Raw genomic sequence first — 20,356 nt, forward strand, 5'->3', positions numbered from 1 at the left:
ATAGGGATTAAGGGAGAAAGTTCTAGAACAGATAAGACAAAAGAACAAAGGAAATACTGAGCCTAGCTAAAGTTAACAAAAATATATATAAAACTATGGCCGACGGCCACAATCTTAATAAAATTTGTATTTTTAGTAATTAAACTATTGTTTTTGCAAGAACAGACAACTTTGATGGTCCTTTTCATCGGATTTGTTTATTATTATTATTTTTTCCAAGAAAGGAAGATAAAAACAACCTTGTAGAGAACGTATTAAAAAGCTACTTAAGCTTTTAACTATCAAATAAACTCATGGATTGTCTATTAAACACTTCGAACTGTCGTGTTTTCATCTATTGCCTTTGTGCCAAAGTCATTAAATACAGTATAATATCAAGTCAGTCGGTCTCACATATCTGGAACGAACCATTCCTGAAAATTATCTGGGGTTTTTCGATCCGTCTGGTAGGCCCGGTATCGAAATCTTAATCGGGTCGTTAAATCCCGAGGAAGTTTTCGGGGAGTGTTTCGTCCGGATATGTCGGGCCCCGTCCATCACCACCCGGCCGCTCCATTGTGCGGCCTGGCCGAATCCATAATGGGCTTGCTAAAAAAAAAGGCGCTCTTAGTAGTGGAAAGAGTTAAAAAAAGGAAAAAAAAGCGGTAGGATAACGTCCTTTCTCCTAGGACATCCGAAAAAGATGGAAATGGAAAAAGCCGCTTGCTACCAAAAAGGCAGAAAAAAGAAAAATAATCTCATCTAAATGTTACTTTGTAGAATTTACGTTTAATTTTCATAAAAATATATTTTTATGTTTTATTAATATAATTACAATAATATAAAATTAAAATACACGGGGAAAATATTATCTTTTTTATTGTATTGTTTTTAGTATTGTCTTTTCAAAATTTGAATACAAGTTTTAAAAATTTAATTAATCGTTTTCATATATTAACAAAAACGTTAAATTAATCGTTATTTTAATTATTTATTTAAAAAATTTCACATTTTAACACTATTAAAACATTAAAAATACTAAAAATAATCATCATAAACATAAAAAATAAATTAACTTTATTTTATAACTGGCGATATTATTCAAAATTATTATTATACTATTAATCTTAAATAAATTAAAATAAATAATTTAATAAAATAAAAATAAAACAACCAAATATATTTATGGCGGAATTTCTGTGTTTTGTTTAGCGCCATTATTATGTTAGTCTGTTAGCCACGTTGTACGGTATAGGAAGCCGACATCTGTTGAGAGTAGCTAAATGATTACTAAATGTATAACATAGTGACCGTTAGTGTAATTAATTAGAATAAGTTTTATAAGCTTCGGAATTAGAAGTGAAAATATGTTGGAATCCAATAGTTTAGGATTAATGTCCAGGTGAGTCCATTGATGGTGAAGTTGCATGACCTAATATGACATTCCATTGGTAAATTTGCTAATCATTTATAAAAGTTAAGACATTTTAAAGTCTTATAATTATTAAGTAATGTTTATAGAATTCCTGAAGTTGTTTACAGTTAAGAATTTTTAAAAGTTTAATCAGTTTTAATTCAATTAAAATGGTAACTGTACAGAAATTCAAGCCATATTTGAAGAGTTCAAGCTGCTACAAACATGTTTCATGAGCCTTACACTAGTTTTTATGTTACCTTTGAACATTTGGATGCATACCTTGTGTAATGATTTTTTTTTATTTATTTATAAGAATATTTTTTTATTTTGAGTGTTAAAATGCTATACCGAAGGCTGGTGTGTTTAATTGAAAATATATATGTTGGTAATGGTTGTAAAGATAATGGCTAATTCGTTATCATTCCGTATTGTATTTTCTGTGTAGAAGCTATTATTGAATATAAATACAATGGTACCTCGGTATACGTCTGCTTTAGAATACGTCCAATTCGGAATACGTCCTGTTTGGACGAAACAAATTTTGCTAGGTGTACGACTTTTGTTTGGTATACGACATAATTCAATTATACGCGCCATCAATGAACAAGTAGCACTATCGGTGTACTAGGCCAGACTAGACGTTCGCGGTGCAACGGTTTATAACTTTGTTAAATTTCTTCTGATTTTAATTCTGTAAGTAAAATTTTATTATTTTTATTAAGCACGAATCCCAAAAAGGCAAATGAAAAGCGACAGAAAACTAAAAAGACAACTAGAATTACAATGGAACTGCTGAAAGAGATTGTTGAGAAATACGAAGGTGGCACGCGTGTTTGAGATTTTAACTGTTGCCAACTGTGTTCTGAGAACGATGATATGGACAATCGCGAAAAATAAAGACATTATTAAATCTGCTAACGTTGCGAAAGGGGTTAAATCAATTTCTAAACAGAGATTGAAGACATCAGATCATGTCGAGAAATTGCTTTTGCTTTGGATAACTGAAAAATAGTGCTGGAGACAGCGTATCGGAAGCAATTATTTGCGAGAAAGCTAAAAAGNAGCTTCCGTCCCTTTAATTCTGTCATATTTATAATATAATATTCTTAAATTACTTTTATAAACATTGTGGCTTTATTATATTATATAACGCGTTGAAATAATAATTTAAAAATTATTATTATTAATTTTACTTAATGATATTATATAAAATTTATATGTGTATGTTATTTCTGTTTATTTTCACGCAGTGTTGCCATAAGACTACATTTTTCGGGATTTATTATTTTTTTAAACTCTTTCCGCCCTATGGGCACTAAGTGGGTCTCTTATAGCAAGCCCATTATGGAAGCGGCCTGGCCGAATCCATAATGGGCTTGCTAAAAAAAAAGGCGCTCTTAGTAGTGGAAAGAGTTAAAAAAAGGAAAAAAAAGCGGTAGGATAACGTCCTTTCTCCTAGGACATCCGAAAAAGATGGAAATGGAAAAAGCCGCTTGCTACCAAAAAGGCAGAAAAAAGAAAAATAATCTCATCTAAATGTTACTTTGTAGAATTTACGTTTAATTTTCATAAAAATATATTTTTATGTTTTATTAATATAATTACAATAATATAAAATTAAAATACACGGGGAAAATATTATCTTTTTTATTGTATTGTTTTTAGTATTGTCTTTTCAAAATTTGAATACAAGTTTTAAAAATTTAATTAATCGTTTTCATATATTAACAAAAACGTTAAATTAATCGTTATTTTAATTATTTATTTAAAAAATTACACGTTTTAACACTATTAAAACATTAAAAATACTAAAAATAATCATCATAAACATAAAAAATAAATTAACTTTATTTTATAACTGGCGATATTATTCAAAATTATTATTATACTATTAATCTTAAATAAATTAAAATAAATAATTTAATAAAATAAAAATAAAACAACCAAATATATTTATGGCGGAATTTCTGTGTTTTGTTTAGCGCCATTATTATGTTAGTCTGTTAGCCACGTTGTACGGTATAGGAAGCCGACATCTGTTGAGAGTAGCTAAATGATTACTAAATGTATAACATAGTGACCGTTAGTGTAATTAATTAGAATAAGTTTTATAAGCTTCGGAATTAGAAGTGAAAATATGTTGGAATCCAATAGTTTAGGATTAATGTCCAGGTGAGTCCATTGATGGTGAAGTTGCATGACCTAATATGACATTCCATTGGTAAATTTGCTAATCATTTATAAAAGTTAAGACATTTTAAAGTCTTATAATTATTAAGTAATGTTTATAGAATTCCTGAAGTTGTTTACAGTTAAGAATTTTTAAAAGTTTAATCAGTTTTAATTCAATTAAAATGGTAACTGTACAGAAATTCAAGCCATATTTGAAGAGTTCAAGCTGCTACAAACATGTTTCATGAGCCTTACACTAGTTTTTATGTTACCTTTGAACATTTGGATGCATACCTTGTGTAATGATTTTTTTTTATTTATTTATAAGAATATTTTTTTATTTTGAGTGTTAAAATGCTATACCGAAGGCTGGTGTGTTTAATTGAAAATATATATGTTGGTAATGGTTGTAAAGATAATGGCTAATTCGTTATCATTCCGTATTGTATTTTCTGTGTAGAAGCTATTATTGAATATAAATACAATGGTACCTCGGTATACGTCTGCTTTAGAATACGTCCAATTCGGAATACGTCCTGTTTGGACGAAACAAATTTTGCTAGGTGTACGACTTTTGTTTGGTATACGACATAATTCAATTATACGCGCCATCAATGAACAAGTAGCACTATCGGTGTACTAGGCCAGACTAGACGTTCGCGGTGCAACGGTTTATAACTTTGTTAAATTTCTTCTGATTTTAATTCTGTAAGTAAAATTTTATTATTTTTATTAAGCACGAATCCCAAAAAGGCAAATGAAAAGCGACAGAAAACTAAAAAGACAACTAGAATTACAATGGAACTGCTGAAAGAGATTGTTGAGAAATACGAAGGTGGCACGCGTGTTTGAGATTTTAACTGTTGCCAACTGTGTTCTGAGAACGATGATATGGACAATCGCGAAAAATAAAGACATTATTAAATCTGCTAACGTTGCGAAAGGGGTTAAATCAATTTCTAAACAGAGATTGAAGACATCAGATCATGTCGAGAAATTGCTTTTGCTTTGGATAACTGAAAAATAGTGCTGGAGACAGCGTATCGGAAGCAATTATTTGCGAGAAAGCTAAAAAGATACACGCTGATCTCATGAAAAATCAAGCAGGAACTAGCCAGGAAAGCGAGGTGTTTAAATTCAGCCATTTTTTTTACGTGAGAACGGATTAATCATTTTTACATTACCTCTTATGGGAAAGGTTGGTTTGGTATACGTCCAATTCGGTATAAGTGAAAACATCGGGAATGGATTAAGGTCGTATACCGAGGTTCCACTGTAATAAAATAAAATAGAAGCTGTGTAAAACATGGCTCTTATTTAATTATTGGGTTGTTCAGAAAGTAAGTTCGTTTTTTTTTTCCGTGGAAAAAAACATAATATTTTTTATAATAAATAAATATTTTATTGAGTTATATATTAACCATTTTGGTCAAATATCTGTTATCATCGTTTCTGGTAGTAGCACGATTTCACATTTATAAAAGTTTTTATCGTTGCTTACAAAATACTGATCAGAGTGATTTTTTGACATTGTCATTTCAGGTAAATGTCTTACAATTAAAAAAAATTTGCATAGATCGGAACTAGTAATAATCCGAGTGTGCTCGATCTGGCGAATACCAGACAATTTAACAATTGATTCGAAAGTGTACTATCATGGTTAACATGATAGTACACTTTCGAATCAATTGTTAAATTGTTTGGTAAAAGCTCCAAAAAAAAAAATTTCATTAAAATATTACCAAAGAGAGCATCTCTCTTTAAGAATATGTGGAACCCATATATTGAGCTTTGAAACGAAACCAATTTGTTTCAAGTAATCATAAATGGTTCAATTTGACAAATTTAATCTCTTAATGATTTTATGTGTTGTTATTTGGCAGTTTGCTTCAATCAGTACTTTATTTTGTTTTCATTGGCTTCAACTGGTCATCCAGAACATGGTGCATCTTAAACAAAGTAACAAAATACAAAGGAAAACAAAATACTGCTGAATTTCCTCCAAAGCATCATAATTTACAAACGATGCGTTGACGACATCATTATTCTCTGGAGAGACTCTCCGAACATCATCCAATTCTTGGACCAAATGAACAACAATCCATATGGTCTTACCCTTGAGGTCGAACAGCACAGCGACTCATCGGTGCATTTTCTGGATTTGAATATTGACTTTGGAGGACCGAACATCTACACCTCCATGTATTGCAAACCATCAGACAATCCAACTTATATCCCGGCAGACTTTTGTGACCCTGTCCAATACAAGATGGCGGCGTTCAGGGCTCTTGTTAAAAGAGCTCACACACACTCATCTACTCAAAGGGCTTTGGAACAGGAACTACGATACCTTTGTGAAGTGGCCAAACAACATGGGTACCACAACATCATACCAAAAATGTCAAAATGGTTCGGAGAAATGATGTCTGCTTCTAAAAGAGCTAATTCAATAAATGTCAACCAGAAGGAGGATAAATAGAGGGTGTCGATTACCTACAACCCGCTATTGAAATCAATACACAGTAGAATCGCACGGCAGAGGGGTATCTCCCTAGCATTCCGAAGATGCCCCTCTATATTTGATATTCTACGTAATGGAAAAGACAAATCTAAGGAAGAAAGAATGCCGGAGGTATATAGAGTGCCACTTAGGGACCATCATTTTGGCAAAGACTTAATTTACATAGGCTCAACAAAATGAGCTGTTGGGATCAGATTGAAAGAACACATGCGTGATATTCAACAAAATAAATGTACCACTTCCTTATGAACTTATGCGTCTGATCCAGAAATAACTGCAGACTTTGCAAATGCTAAATTAATTACCACCTCCTCATATTTAGACCATCTCAAATGGTTGGAGCAAATAGAAATATACAGGGCATACAGCACTACGTCACCTATTAATTCCAGAGATGACATCTCTCTCTCTTTGGCATGGCAGGCACTAATACAACAGGAGGATTAGGTGAACCATAAACCTAAAATTAAAGGAAGTAAATGGGTTATCTGAGATTATGTGATGTATTTTATGCTTTACGACAAAGTTATTCGTAAAAACTTTAAAAAAGATGGAAAATATTTAAATAGCTGTCGTTATGACGTGGAAACCGTGACGTGCAGAGCTATAGGTCACGTGATTCCATTCTATCTTCTCAATTTTAAATAATTGTTCAAAAAGAATATTTTTCATATTTATTAACTTTTCAAACGATTTTTACCTGAAGAAGGACCCAGGAGGGGTCTGAAAACGTCTGTACTATTAAATCTTATTTCACATCAGTTAAAGGTTTTTCTGAGATGTGTGTGTTATTTATTTCATAAAGGAAATTTTAAAAATTTATATGTACATACTGTACAATACTGGGTCAAATATCTGGCTTCCAGAAATTCAGAATTACCAGAAAACTAGCTATTTTGTAAATTGGCAGGTGTAGTACATCTGTAGTTTGCCATGTGGGTGTTTTGTTTTGGTTTTTGCAAAGTATGTGTTGCACCCATTCAAGCTATGATGGCAAAAGAAACTGGTTAGGTATATGCTATGAAAGATTTTACGATATTCTGTTCCACTCTATTAATTAAGGATCAGGCAATGGCAGAACAAAATCTGGGAGGTTTTCTGCTGCATATTGTATGTGTATGTGCAAGAGTTCTTTAAGTATTAAAAAATTTCTTTATAATTTCAGAGATGACATTTATAATTTTCAAAAATAAAAAGTTGGCTATCTTTTCATGTTAAATACAGGCATGTAAACTAAGACACTGGAATATAAATATGAGTGTATTTTGGAAGTTGTGTGATTACAAAATAAACAATGCATGTAAAATAAAGAAAACATATTGAGCAGCTGTTAATTTAACAGAATTGAATCTAATCCATGATATGCCTTTCAAACTGTTTTCACATAATTCAAAAGGTTTTGAAAGTCCTCAGTTGTAAATGGTGGTGCTTGTTCTGAATTCTTTTGCAACGTTCTATACAGTAATACCCTGAGTTATGTAAGTAATGCAGACAGTAGACCTTTACGTAAGTCGAATTTGTAAATTGCTTAAGTGTAACTACATAAGTAATAACTCAATACTGTGTTTATTATATGTGTTTTGTACATATATTGTTTATTTTTTTGTATAAAAGAACAATAGAAATACAAAGTACATATATAAATGAAACAAAGAAAGAAAAAGATAATCTGAAATATTAAATTTTGAAAATATCTTCTTCTGACTTCTAAGTTGGATATCTGGCACTGGTTGAAGGTCTCACGAACATGTCCAAAGTTGATTGTCTAGTTGACTGCTTCTTTTCATCGTAGATCGCCTTGTAGATGGACATATCAGAATTGATGCAGTGGTTTATATTTTCAAACTGCTTGGTATTTGAATTCATCCATTCTAATTTGGATAATGCCGTATCTATTAGGTTAAAAACCTCACTAATCCTTTAGTAGAAAATTTCTTTTCATTAGGAGTTGGCACTTCAAATGATTCAGTATTTTCTTCAGAATTTCGGAATGCCTCCAACTGAATAAGGTCGTCATTGGTTAGTTTTTCAGCGTGGTTTAAAAGAAGTTTGTCGATGTTGCCTTTATCCACTTCCCATTCTAACTGCTGTGCTAGATTCACGCACATCTCCATAGCTTGCTGCATTTGTTATTTTCCTTCAGTTAAATGCCTGAAATCATTGACTATTTCTTGGCAGAGTTTCTTCCATGCAGCGTTCATCATTATTTGCTTGACTTCATCCCATGCCACTTCAATGTTTTTCATGGCATTAAGGATGTTGTAGTTCTTCCAGAAATCATGTAAGGTTATTCTCATATTGTTATCAATGGCCTTGACTGCTTGGGAAAATGTATGCCACAGATAATAGGTTTTGAAAGTTGCAATAACCTTGATCTATTGGTTGCAACAGTGAGGTGGTTCTAAGAGGTTGCTAAACAACTTCCATGTCTGGATGAGTCATCTAATTGTGAGGATCCGAATCCAGACTTTCTGTGTGTTTACATCATTTGTTCATAACGTCACATCATAACTATCGTTACTAAGAAAAAGACTGGGTCTGATTTCAGATATGGAGAAATTGTTGTTTCATTGGATCGAGGATACTATACAGAAGTGAATACCATTAAGTTAATATCTATCAATCGTAGAAATGTATCTAAAAGCTAGCATATTTAAAATTGAAATGTTGTATGGCCTGTAATTATCCATTAAATAGTTGTTAACCTGTCTCTGCATAAGTCACTTCCAGTGCACTGTCTCTCCCTCCATCCCAAATCTGTTTGCTCACACATGCGATCGTTCGCACGAGAACACAACAGTTTCTGTGTCTGTCTATAAAGACACAGTGGTGTCAGTCCTGACGAAACTTGTCATTGCGATCTTCGCCGACACGATGTCGACCCTTTGGTCACATGGTGCCAAAGTATAGGGAGGCCCTTCGTCATTGTCACATAATTCTTTCAGATGACTGGGAGCATTGCTCAGTAGCAGGAGAACTTTAAATGGGATTCCTTTTCCAGCACAATATTCCTTTACCTGGGGAACAAAGTTGTCATTAAACCAGTCTCTGAAAAGTGCATGTGTAACCCAAGCCTTGGCATTGGCTTTCCAGATTATGGCATACTCAAGTCAATGTTCTGAAAAGCGCGCAGATTTTTGACAATAGTATACTGTTAGCAATTTAATTTTCAAGTCCTTTGATGCTTTGCTGACCACATTTAAAGCTAGTGCTGGATGGTCAAACCATCCAGCACTAGCTTTAAATGTGCTCTCCATATTCATTATGCCGGCCTTCTCTTGTAAATCTTGTGTAAAGATCTAGCTTTTTACTGGATAATCAGAAAACTTAATGGTATTCACTTCTGTATAGTATCCTCGATCCAATGAAACAACAATTTCTCCATATCTGAAATCAGACCCAGTCTTTTCTTAGTAACGATTGTGCCCTTTGACATTGCCACACCTTTTGTGCTTTCAACAATGTGAACTTTCACCTTCACTATTGTATTCACTGTCAAAATAGGTCGATTCACTTCCCAGCTATTGTTGTTATTGTCTTCCCATTTTCATAGATACAAATTATTTTTAATTTTTCTTCTAAAGTAATTGCAGACCTTTGTTTTTTTGGTTTATTACCAGCAAATTCAGTTTGTCATCTCGATTGCATTTTAACAGTACAGTACTATAAATAAACAAAAAACACTATGTAAATGTAGCAGTGGTAATAAACAGGTTATGTATTAAACAAATCACTTCAGGCAAATTACACTAATGATGTGAAACAATATATAGAGAAAAACAGGCAATAAAGATGTGCTTGGTTTTGCTGCTTGACCTTCGCTGAGTAGTGTAGAAGAATCTTGTTTACGAGAAAGAATGCCCGGAATGCTTATGTACGTGCTTACAATTAGATCGAAAAATAAGGGATTAGCAGAGCAGTCTTATAATATAATCGAGATGGGTTGATAATAATAATAATAAGCGCAGAGCCCAAGTGGTTAGAAGTTGAAAGTTGAAATTTGGTATACAGTTAGGGTATGCCACGAAAATGCACATTAAGAAGGGATTTTTCGAAATTTCCACTGCGGAGAGAGTGCTAAGGATTACCCCGAAGAACTCTGCTTCTACTGTACTGAAGTTCGTATATAGTTAATTGGGCCTCCTGCCCAAGGTTTCCATATCTGGTCTCATCTTTCATCAAACTCTGTCCTGTAGATTAAAGAAAGACAGACGGACGTCAGTGGGAATTTATAGGTCTGCAATTTGTTCAAATTGCAGCCTTTATTATGAAGCCTTTGCAGCCTTTATTGCAGCATATTATGAAGGCTTTTCTTTTTCACTAGTAAAATTATAGAAGTCTTTCATAAAATTGACGATAATTTTTTTATAACTCATACAATGAATATTTTAGTACAGCAATTCATATGATAAATGTTTTAAGTTTTGTACTATTATTTTATAATTGTTTATATAATAAATTATGTAATATTAATGATGTCATAGTTTATGATAGAGATGACTCTAAAAGATATTTAATATTTATAGAATAAAATAACATAAAAAATCAAAATATTTGATTGAAAGTTGTTGTTTTTTAAATTAATTCAGCAAGTAAATATACTATTTACCATCTATAATTTAAAATTAAGAAACTTTATGATTATAACTGTGTGTTTTTAAGTTTTTTTTTATTGGATAAATCAATGAAATATTTTAATGATTAGAAACTCAGAATATTCATTTGAAAAAAGTTTAAGAGTACGAATTATATAAATTTATTAGCGATAAAAAAAAATATAAAATAGATTAAGTAAAAGAAATATTTTGCAATATAATAGGGATGGCTGAATACCAAATGTTGAGTAATTATTTGGATGTTACTCTTGCCGAACACAAAATATACTTACTTTTCTGACTACCAAATCATCAGCTGATTTTATTTTGAACTGTTGAAATAAGTGGTTCCCAACGTGGGTGCTATCATCCACTGAGGGCAGTGAGTAAATCTAGGGGTGAAAAGACGTTATGGGGGCAACAGGTAGCACTAGAGGCAGGGTCCTGACTGAATGGTGAGAATAGGCAAGGGTTGGGTCACTGAAAACTTTTCCCTTTCCTCTGTTTAAATGGGTATGAAGAAACATTGCGTTTAATTGTTTCCAGTTATGGAGAACAATGTATGGTAAGGACATACGGTGTGAGGTTCATAGACAAGCTTTTATAAGAATATTTCCAAGTCTTTCTCTCACAAGGGAAAATGGGTTGTGGGCATTGGATATAAGTTTATGGAACCAAGGAGCGGTGGCTTGAAAAAGTTTGGGAATCACTTCTCTCAACCTTAGAATAAAGTGGAGGGCAGCTTCTTCAATAATAAAGATTTTATACACTTTTACTTTTAAACAGTGTTGTAAAAGTTGACTAAGACAAAACCTTCCTCACTTTGTTTCTAGCTGTTTAAACACTGATTACAAATGTTTTTGGCCTTCTTAATAGGCCTTCTTCGGGTACACTATGGTCTGCTAGAACGTCGGTTGGTAGATATTTAAACGGTGTCACTGTTTACATAGGTTTCATCTTACCAGTGATGTCACTGTTGTTAAGGTTTAGACAATACTGAGGGCGTTAAATTAGCAAACTTAGAACAGTTGAAACCATTGAAATATTTGCGCAATCCCTCAAAGAGAATTGTATCAACAGCAGAGATGCAGACTCTCTCCTCCACGTGGAAATCACTCTTCAATAACCCCCTAAACTAAATAGACCAACCCAGCCTCACTGAACCTGTTGCAACCCTTAGTGTGTTTTTTTACTTTTCGCATGTATTTTCCAATTCTGCTTTTCAAGCGTAACACTTTTCCCATCTATAGTCGTTTGCATGCGTTTTCTTATTGTATCAAAGGTTTATTAACGGTGTTGACATTGTTTATACTTCGGTATCATCTATGACCCCATCTAGATAGGCCAATCCATACCCAGCAAGCCTTTCACAGTCTCTAGTATATCTTCTTTACTTAGCGTGTGTATTTTCCAATTTTCCAACTTTATTTTCTTCAACTTTAGCAATATATCCCATCAGTTGTCGTCCGCACACCTTAAATTTTATATCAAAAGAAAATTTAACGCCCTCAGTATTGTCTAAACCTTATCAACAACACTGACATCACTGGTAAGACGAAACCTATGTAAACAGTGACATCATTTGAATATCTACCAACCGACATTCTAGCAGACCACAGTGTACCCAAAGAAGGCCTATTAAGAGGCCAGAAATGTTTGTAATCAGTGTTTACACAGCTAGAAACAAAGTGAGAAAGGTTTTGTCTTAGTCATTTTAAGTAGTTCTAGCTCCAAATGCATAGAAGTGTACAAGTTGTTTTGAAACTTTCAAATTGTAAATCAAATTAATTGTTAAATTTGTTGTTTGTGTGTGGCTGTGACAGAACATTTTGCTTTTAATACATAATATACAGGTAATATTGTATAAATTACAATCCAGCAATTGTCAGAAAAGCAGGGTAAACATCAAAGGCGAGAAAGAACAATTAAGTCTGCATCAAATAACCAAAATTATTGATTTACACGAAGAAAATATTAAACAACAAGAAATAGCAAGGAAAGTGAATTGTTTGCAGTCTAATGTGCAAAAATTAATTCAAAAATTTAATGAAACTGGAAGTGAAAAACTTTCTGGTCATCCAATTTTACTTCTGAAACAACAGAAATCATTACTTAGAAAAATTGTAAGACAAAATAGACATGCAACCTTGCAACAAATGTCACAAGAATTGAAATCTGTGATTGGAAAAAACCAGTTTCAAAAGCAATGGTTTACAATTATTTGAAGATGGGTTATAAAGCAGCCAAACCAGAAAAGAAACCTCATCCGACAAAAGTTCAAAAGAAAAAAATGATCAACCACCTGAACAATGGCAAAAAGTCATTTTTAATGAGAAAAATATATTTTGTATTTATTTAAATTATAGAGGAAAAGTTTGGTGCTTGAAATGCGAAATCAGTAATCCAGACTGTTTACGAGTCATTAAATTTCCAACTAAGTTATGGTGTGGGGTTCACTTGACTGTAATGGACTCGGAAAATTCTGATTTCTTAATGAGACAGTAAATGATTTTATTTTAGAATATTTCCTCATTCCAACAATGGAAGATCATTTTGAAGACAATGATGTAATCTTTTCAACAGAATGGAGTTAAATGTCATACATGCAAAAAACCCAAAGAATAGTTTACATCTAAAAAAAATAAAGCTCTTGGACCAGCCTGAAAACTTGCTTGTTTCCAATTGAAAATATTTGGTCCATTGTAAAATATGACTGTGATTCTTATGAATGAAGAAACAATTTATTCCCCAAGACCCTTTTCATACGTTTTCCTCCTCATGATGACCAACACCTTGGTTTTATCTACCTTAATTAAAGTGAGGTTATTACTGCAAATCCAATTAATCGTGCAAGATAGATCCTCTCTGAAGCGGTGTACCTGTACTGAGTCTTTTCGGTTCTTAAGTTTGCATGTAGCCAACCATCTGTAGTATTCTTTTTGTATGTCCGGCATGCCTTGTATTAAGCGTTCCACAGGTATGCAAGATCTTAGAGCACCACTCCGTGGAGGAGTGGGAGCATCGGCAGGCCGAAATTTTAGGATCCTTTGAGCATAAACAATTTTTTGAAACAAATCATGTTGCAACACACAATGTTGATGTCCTTATAAAAGAATCAACATAATGCAATCTGCTAATTGGTAGACACTGTGACAATGCCTAATATGAAATGAATACTAATGTGAAATGATACTTTGAGGAAACGAAACAAAATACATCAAAAGCAGTACCAATCTTTGTAACTATACCAAAACCTTTGCAATTTTGAATGTAATACGTTGCTTGATGCAATTGTAGCAGTCAGGCATCATGGGTCAGGTTTTCCTTGTCCTACTGTCATCAGTTTGTGCGCACTTTGACATATACAGTAGAGCGCCGTTTATCCAAAAGTCGGTTATCTGAAACGTCAGTTATCCAAAAGAATTCCAGTCAGCAAATTTAAATTTTTGCTAGTGCTGTGGCGCTGCAATCTCTGGCTATATCTTGGGCTACTCCAATATTTTTTTTTTGTTGGTATGTGTGTTTTAGCTGGGAGCACTGGCACTTTTGTGTGGTGTTTTTCTGAGGACTGTGTGTCATGCTGAATCGAATGTTTTTGATACTAGATTAACTTCTAAAGTATAATTTTTTTTTGTTTTTATATTTTTCAATATATTTATTTTGTTTGTAAAAAATAAAGAAATAATTTTTAACAATACAACAGACATTATTATTATTTTAAAAAGTTTACATTAGGATTAACGTCGACGAAAATTCAACACAAAGCAACACGCAACGGAGAAAAATTTCAACATGGGATAGGTTAATATATATTTTCGTTCATAATCGGTTATCCAAAAAATAAGTTATCCGAACAACCCCAGTCCCCAATTGATTTGGATAAANCCACAGCTTTTGTAACCATAGTAATCAACTCCCCTTCTGTGTCACCTTGAGCAGTACAGGGTGATTCATCTTGTCGCTAATAAGACATTTTGTTATTTATTTCATAATCATAATTTACTTCAAGATGCATCATTAATTAATTATTTTTACCTTTTTATACCAAGCCAGAATTTCATCAATCAAAATTGCTCTCAGTAATGCCTGAACTCTAAAATTAGGCTGAACCAAACATCGAGCTGTGGCAATCATTGCTGCAGTCATAGGGCCACCAACACCAATGGGTGTGATAAATTCTGATATATTTGGAGTCAAACGGAAAGGAACAGGTCGATTGGCATCCAGTTCACCTAAGAAATAAACAGAAGAATTTAAAAACTAAATTATTATGTCTAATGAATAAAAATCACACTTTGTCAAAGATTTATTTTATTGAAATATTAAATGATTGCTAAATTTGTTAAGTTTTTTAATCATTATTTCTAACAAGGTATTTTATCACTAGTGGTAAACTGGCCCACTGAAAAATTCCCAATTTTCTGATGGGCTAGTATATTTCACTTGAGAAAAATAGTGCAATTTTATTTATTAATCTGTCTATCACATATTAAATTTTTAAAAAGTCTCATTCTAATATGTATGGTCCATATAAACAGTTAGATTGTATTTGTGAGATTCTGGAGCAATTCATTAGTTTAATTAAAGGGAAAACATTAATATGCAGTTAAATTTGAGAATTGGATAAAACACACTTTTTTCCACCACCTGGCCTTTCTGACCAATAGATAAGGCAATCAAATAACCATACAAATTGACAATTTTAACAATGTTTTGGATAAGTGTAGAGAGAAGCTAAACATATGGTTATTAATGAGGAGAGATGTCAAAATCAGTTAAATTATGAGGTAAGAAGAGTGAAATCGATAGTGATGTCTAAGAACTTCGAATTTGTTGCCTTATATGGTAAAAAAGAGTCAGAGCACCTGGCAAAAAGTATCAACAATCTGGCCAGGTCATCGAAGCCTTATTTATGGCCTGTATCAGTGACACATCTCAAACTTAGACCACATTAACCTATTCGATGTTGAAATTTTTATTTGTTGTCTGTGACGCCATGTTGAATTTTCGTCGATGTTAAGCCTAACAAAGACTATTGTATCGTTAAAAATTATTTTTTTACTTTGTAAAAACAAAATAAATATATTGAAAAATATAAAAATAATAAAAAATTATACTTCAGATGTTAATTTAGTATCAAAAACGTAAAATATTTGAATAGCCCAAGACATAGCCAAAGATTGAAGCTCCACAGCACTGGCGAAAATTTAAATTTGCCGACTGGAATTCTTTCGGATGATTGACGTTTTGGATAATTGACTTTCGGAAAATCGACGCTCTACTGTAGTTAAATCATGACCAGTTAGATTTAAATCTGACAAAAAGTATTAAATTTTTCATGATTATTATTGTATTTATTGGCTAGGTGACAACATTGTATAGCAAATCCAAACAAAAACATCTGAGATGTAAAAAAAATTTTGCCAAGTAAAAACTTACGACAATTTAGACGACAGTCAAAATCGCAGTACTACTTTTGCTGTCTAGTATTTTTGATTTGTCTACCTCTGCTGCTTTAATAGCAACATCAAGCTTATATCCCAATAATTTGGCAGTTTGTTTGGCTTTAATAATCAGGTTTATGAAGAAAAACTTCATATTCGTGTGTATCCTTGCCCAATTTGCATAATGCAATCATTGAAGCTACTGGGCATGGTTAAAAATTAAGACATCATCGGCGCAATTATTCAAGATATTACAGATTCTGACAAGTAAAGAATTTTCAGAGTTCTGCTGCAGATAGGCTACATATTGACTATTGACAATCTGTGACATGCCATAACAAGCAAAAATTAAAAAAAAAATAAGAAGCAGGTGTAAAATTAATAAATACAAATATATTCTGACAGTTTATGGGTTAATTATACTTTCTATTTTCAAAAGTTCCTCAACTTTAACAAGAAAAAAGTGAACTTTTAAGAAATTTGCGTGATTTCCCAGATGAGAAGAGTTAAAATAAACAGCTGAGATTCCAGGATCCCATTAGAGAAATCCTAGTACTTGCATTCTTTTAAATTTGTATTTACGTTCTTTTATTTTACATTCCTTTGTAGTCTGTAACTGAGGAAGATCAGTAAAACTCAAAGTCAAAAATGTTTTTATTTTTATTAAAATACAGCGGAACCTCGGTATACGACCTTAATCCGTTCCCAATGTTTGGACTTATACCGAATTGGACGTATACCAAACCAACCTTTCCCATAAGAAGTAATGTAAAAATGATTAATCTGTTCTTGTGTAAAAAAAAATGGCTGGCTTTAAACACCTAGCTTTCCTGGCTAGTTCCTGCTTTATTTCTCGTGAGATCAGCATGTATCTTTTTAGCTTTCTCGCAAATAATTGCTTCCAATATGCTGTCTCCAGCACTGTTTTTCAGTTATCCAAAGCAAAAGCAATTTCTCGACATGATCTAATGTCTTCGATCTCTGTTTAGAAATTGATTTAACCCCTTTTGCAACGTTAGCAGATTTAATAATGTCTTTATTTTTCGCGATTGTCCATATCATTGTTCTGCCAATATGGTAAACAACAGTTAAAATCTCGAACAAGCGTGCCACGTTATTTCTCAACAATCTCTTTCATCAGTTCCATTGTAATTCTAGTCATTTTTTTAGTTTTCTGTCGCTTTTCATTTGCCTATTTGGGATTCGTGCTTAATAAAAATAATAAAATTTTACTTACGAATTAAAATCAGAAGAAATTAAAGTTATAAACCATTGCACCGCGAACGTCTAGTCTGGTCTAGTACATCGATAGTGCTACTTGTTCATTGATGGTGCGTATAATTGAATTATGTCGTATACCGAACAAAAGTCGTATACTGAGCAAAATTTGTTTCGTCCAAACAGGATGTATTTCGAATTGGACGTATTCTAAAGCAGACGTATACTGAGGTACCACTGTAGTTGCTGGATTTATAAAGGCATGAGTTTTTTTATGAACTATTTCCTCTGGTTATTTTCGTAATTCATAGATATGCTTTAAAGTCAGAGATTCTTTGTACATTATGATAAATGATAAATCATCATAAAATAATTCTTTTTCTTTATTCTTGTACTTGGGAGATATTAGAAAATTTGTGTATTGCTTTGGAACTACCATATGGTTTATATATGTTTGTTTTTTGAATAAATTAATTTATTCTTTGTAAACATTGTAGTGGAATTAATATAGTGCATATAGTGATGTAATGCTGGAAACATCTGTTTTACACATTGATAGATATTAAAGTGAACACACTGTATACTATAGTAATTAGTGTAATCAGTATGCTCGTTATTATTCAAACTAATGCTAGCTAAGCTTGTTCAAATTACCACCACCACATTTTTCAGTTTGGTAGTTGCTTGCTGCTTTATAACAAATCTAAATAAAAAGTATGATCCCATGCTTGAATATAGAAATGTAAATATTGTAGAAACAATTTTGGTTATTATTGAATTTACTGCACACACTATCCAGCCTAGTATTCTAAGGATTCTTGCTGAATTTTAGTTCAGATTACTTAAAGTATAGTATAATACATTTCTAAATATGGTCGACCCCCCTATAACACTGTTAATTATTCCGTTTTATATGAATTCCATGTTGTACGAGTCGCTTAGATTTTACAAATACGTGAGCCGTTCACAGCCCGGCACACGTATTTGTAAAATCTAAGTGACTCGTACAACGTAGATTTCACATAAAAACGGAATTATCAACATTGTTATAGGGGGTCGACTGTAACCTGCTTTTAAATAAATAATCTTGATGATGATTGATTTTTATAATTTATATTTATTAAATTTAGTTATTTATAGAATTAATGTGTTTAAAATTCTAATAGAAGTATTTAAAATTTTTTTAGCCTTGATTCTGTTATGGATTTTGATATATTTGAAACTGATATTACGACTTTGAACAATGAAATAGACAGGTATGTACTTAATAATTTTCTCTTTAAAAGTATTCTATGGTTTGATTTTTAAAAATCTTTATATAAAATTTGAGTGTATTGATTTATTAAAAACTAAAATTATTATGACTGAATTTTACATTTAAAAAATTTGTGTAGACGCAACATACGCATGTGCGCACCCTTTTTTTTACGTAAAATTTTACTAAGGTTTAGTATTCATATTACTTTAAATTACTAAAAGTCAGCGTGTATGTATATATACACGATATCCTCAATGTTCAGGGAATTCGATCATTTGTGATGGGAAAATTTATGCATTGAAATTTCAACTTTCACAAAAGATTTTGACCATTCAGGAAGAGGGAGATTATGTATTACTGTAAACACGAGTTGGCACCTGCACAAACTGGATGTTCGAGCAGACGCAATGCTAAAAGATCACTGCACACACTCATTTGTATGGTGTCTATTGTAAGTTATGTTGCTGTTTTGTTTATCTTTTTGGGTTTGGCTTAAATAAAATGATTTTGTAGCTCTATAAACCATTGCACAGTATATTTATTTAATAAAACCATAAATTTTTCTGAACATTTTTTAAAACAGTAGTAATACATGGTTTTTGAATGAATTAGAAATTCAACATTGAAAATGGAACTCAAAGTTTGAGAAATTGATGTATATGAAGGATTACTCCAACCCAGTTATTCACAAACTTCAGTGTATATACATATATTACTAAAAATCTGTATATAAGTTAATGAATTTTAGAATTGATGAAAATTTAGATCAATAAACAACTTTAAATCTTATCAGTAATAATATTTATTGCTTACATTTATTAAATTTTTCTTAATACTATTTGAGACGTATTCAGAGTTACACATGGAAAAAGAAATATTCGAGCAAATTTGTTGTAGTTTTGATAAAGATTGATTAACCGTTTTATGAATTCAGTTGTAATTAGCATACAGTGGCATAGCGTGGGTGTCAGCTGCCCGGGGCGGAGGAAAATTTCGCTGCCCCCTTATTTTAGGTATCTCAATTTAAAAGACTAAAATTCAGTTTTGTCACAGAATAAGTAATGAAAAATTCCGTGCTCATTTCAATCGGTAGGTGCGAATAATTTTAGTAGTACAAGTCTATTCCCCCTATAACACTGTTGATAATTCCGTATTATATGGATTCCATGTTGTACGAGTCACTTAGATTTTACAAATATGTGAGCTGTTCACAGCCCGGCACACATTTTTGTAAAATCTAAGTGACTCGTACAACATGGAATTCATATAATACGGAATTATCAACAGTGTTATAGGGGGGTTGACTGTATAAAGTAAAAATCACTTGTCTTTAAAAACATGTATATTTGATGACATTTTCTTGTTCTCTGAAGTACTGAATTGTAATAGTTATTAGAGAACTTCAATCAACAGAAATGTCAGAGGTTTTAAATATTTATTAATTAATTTATATACATAAAATGATTAATTTTATCAATGTAAGTTTTTAAAATATTTTTATAATAGAAAATTGTTAGTCTGCAATTAAGATTATTATTATTATTAATTATGCATATTGTTAATTATCAAACAATCTGAAATCACTGGATTTTCAGTCTCTATTAGGGACAGTTTTAATTATTACTATTATTTGACCTAAAGATATGCAGTTGAGCTGCTACCTCATATAAGTTTATAATAGGTAGAAATTAATTTTGAATTTTAATTAAATCATTTATAAAATTACCTAAAAAGTTTTTTTATTAATTTGTA

General features: G+C 32.0%; 1 protein-coding gene across 3 annotated transcripts in view; it reads left to right on the forward strand.

The window, feature by feature from the left end:
* Positions 1-1,204: 1,204 nt before the first annotated feature.
* Positions 1,205-20,356, forward strand: part of LOC111615112 (protein FAM199X-like) — a 29,850-nt gene continuing 10,698 nt past the window's right edge. Inside the window, exons 1-2 of one of the 3 annotated variants that reach the window (XM_023356510.1) lie at positions 1,205-1,381; positions 18,534-18,602. In XM_023356510.1, coding sequence (XP_023212278.1) covers positions 1,347-1,381; positions 18,534-18,602 — 104 coding nt within the window. In that variant the 5' untranslated portion in view covers positions 1,205-1,346. Of the gene's footprint in view, positions 1,382-3,391; positions 3,618-18,533; positions 18,603-20,356 lie in introns of those variants that run through there. The other 2 variants (XM_023356509.1, XM_023356511.1) reach the window with 2 other exon arrangements.

Source organism: Centruroides sculpturatus, unplaced genomic scaffold (genome assembly GCF_000671375.1).
Source record: "Centruroides sculpturatus isolate CEXI.00-Female unplaced genomic scaffold, Cexi_2.0 scaffold2333, whole genome shotgun sequence".
Lineage (NCBI taxonomy): Eukaryota > Metazoa > Arthropoda > Arachnida > Scorpiones > Buthidae > Centruroides > Centruroides sculpturatus.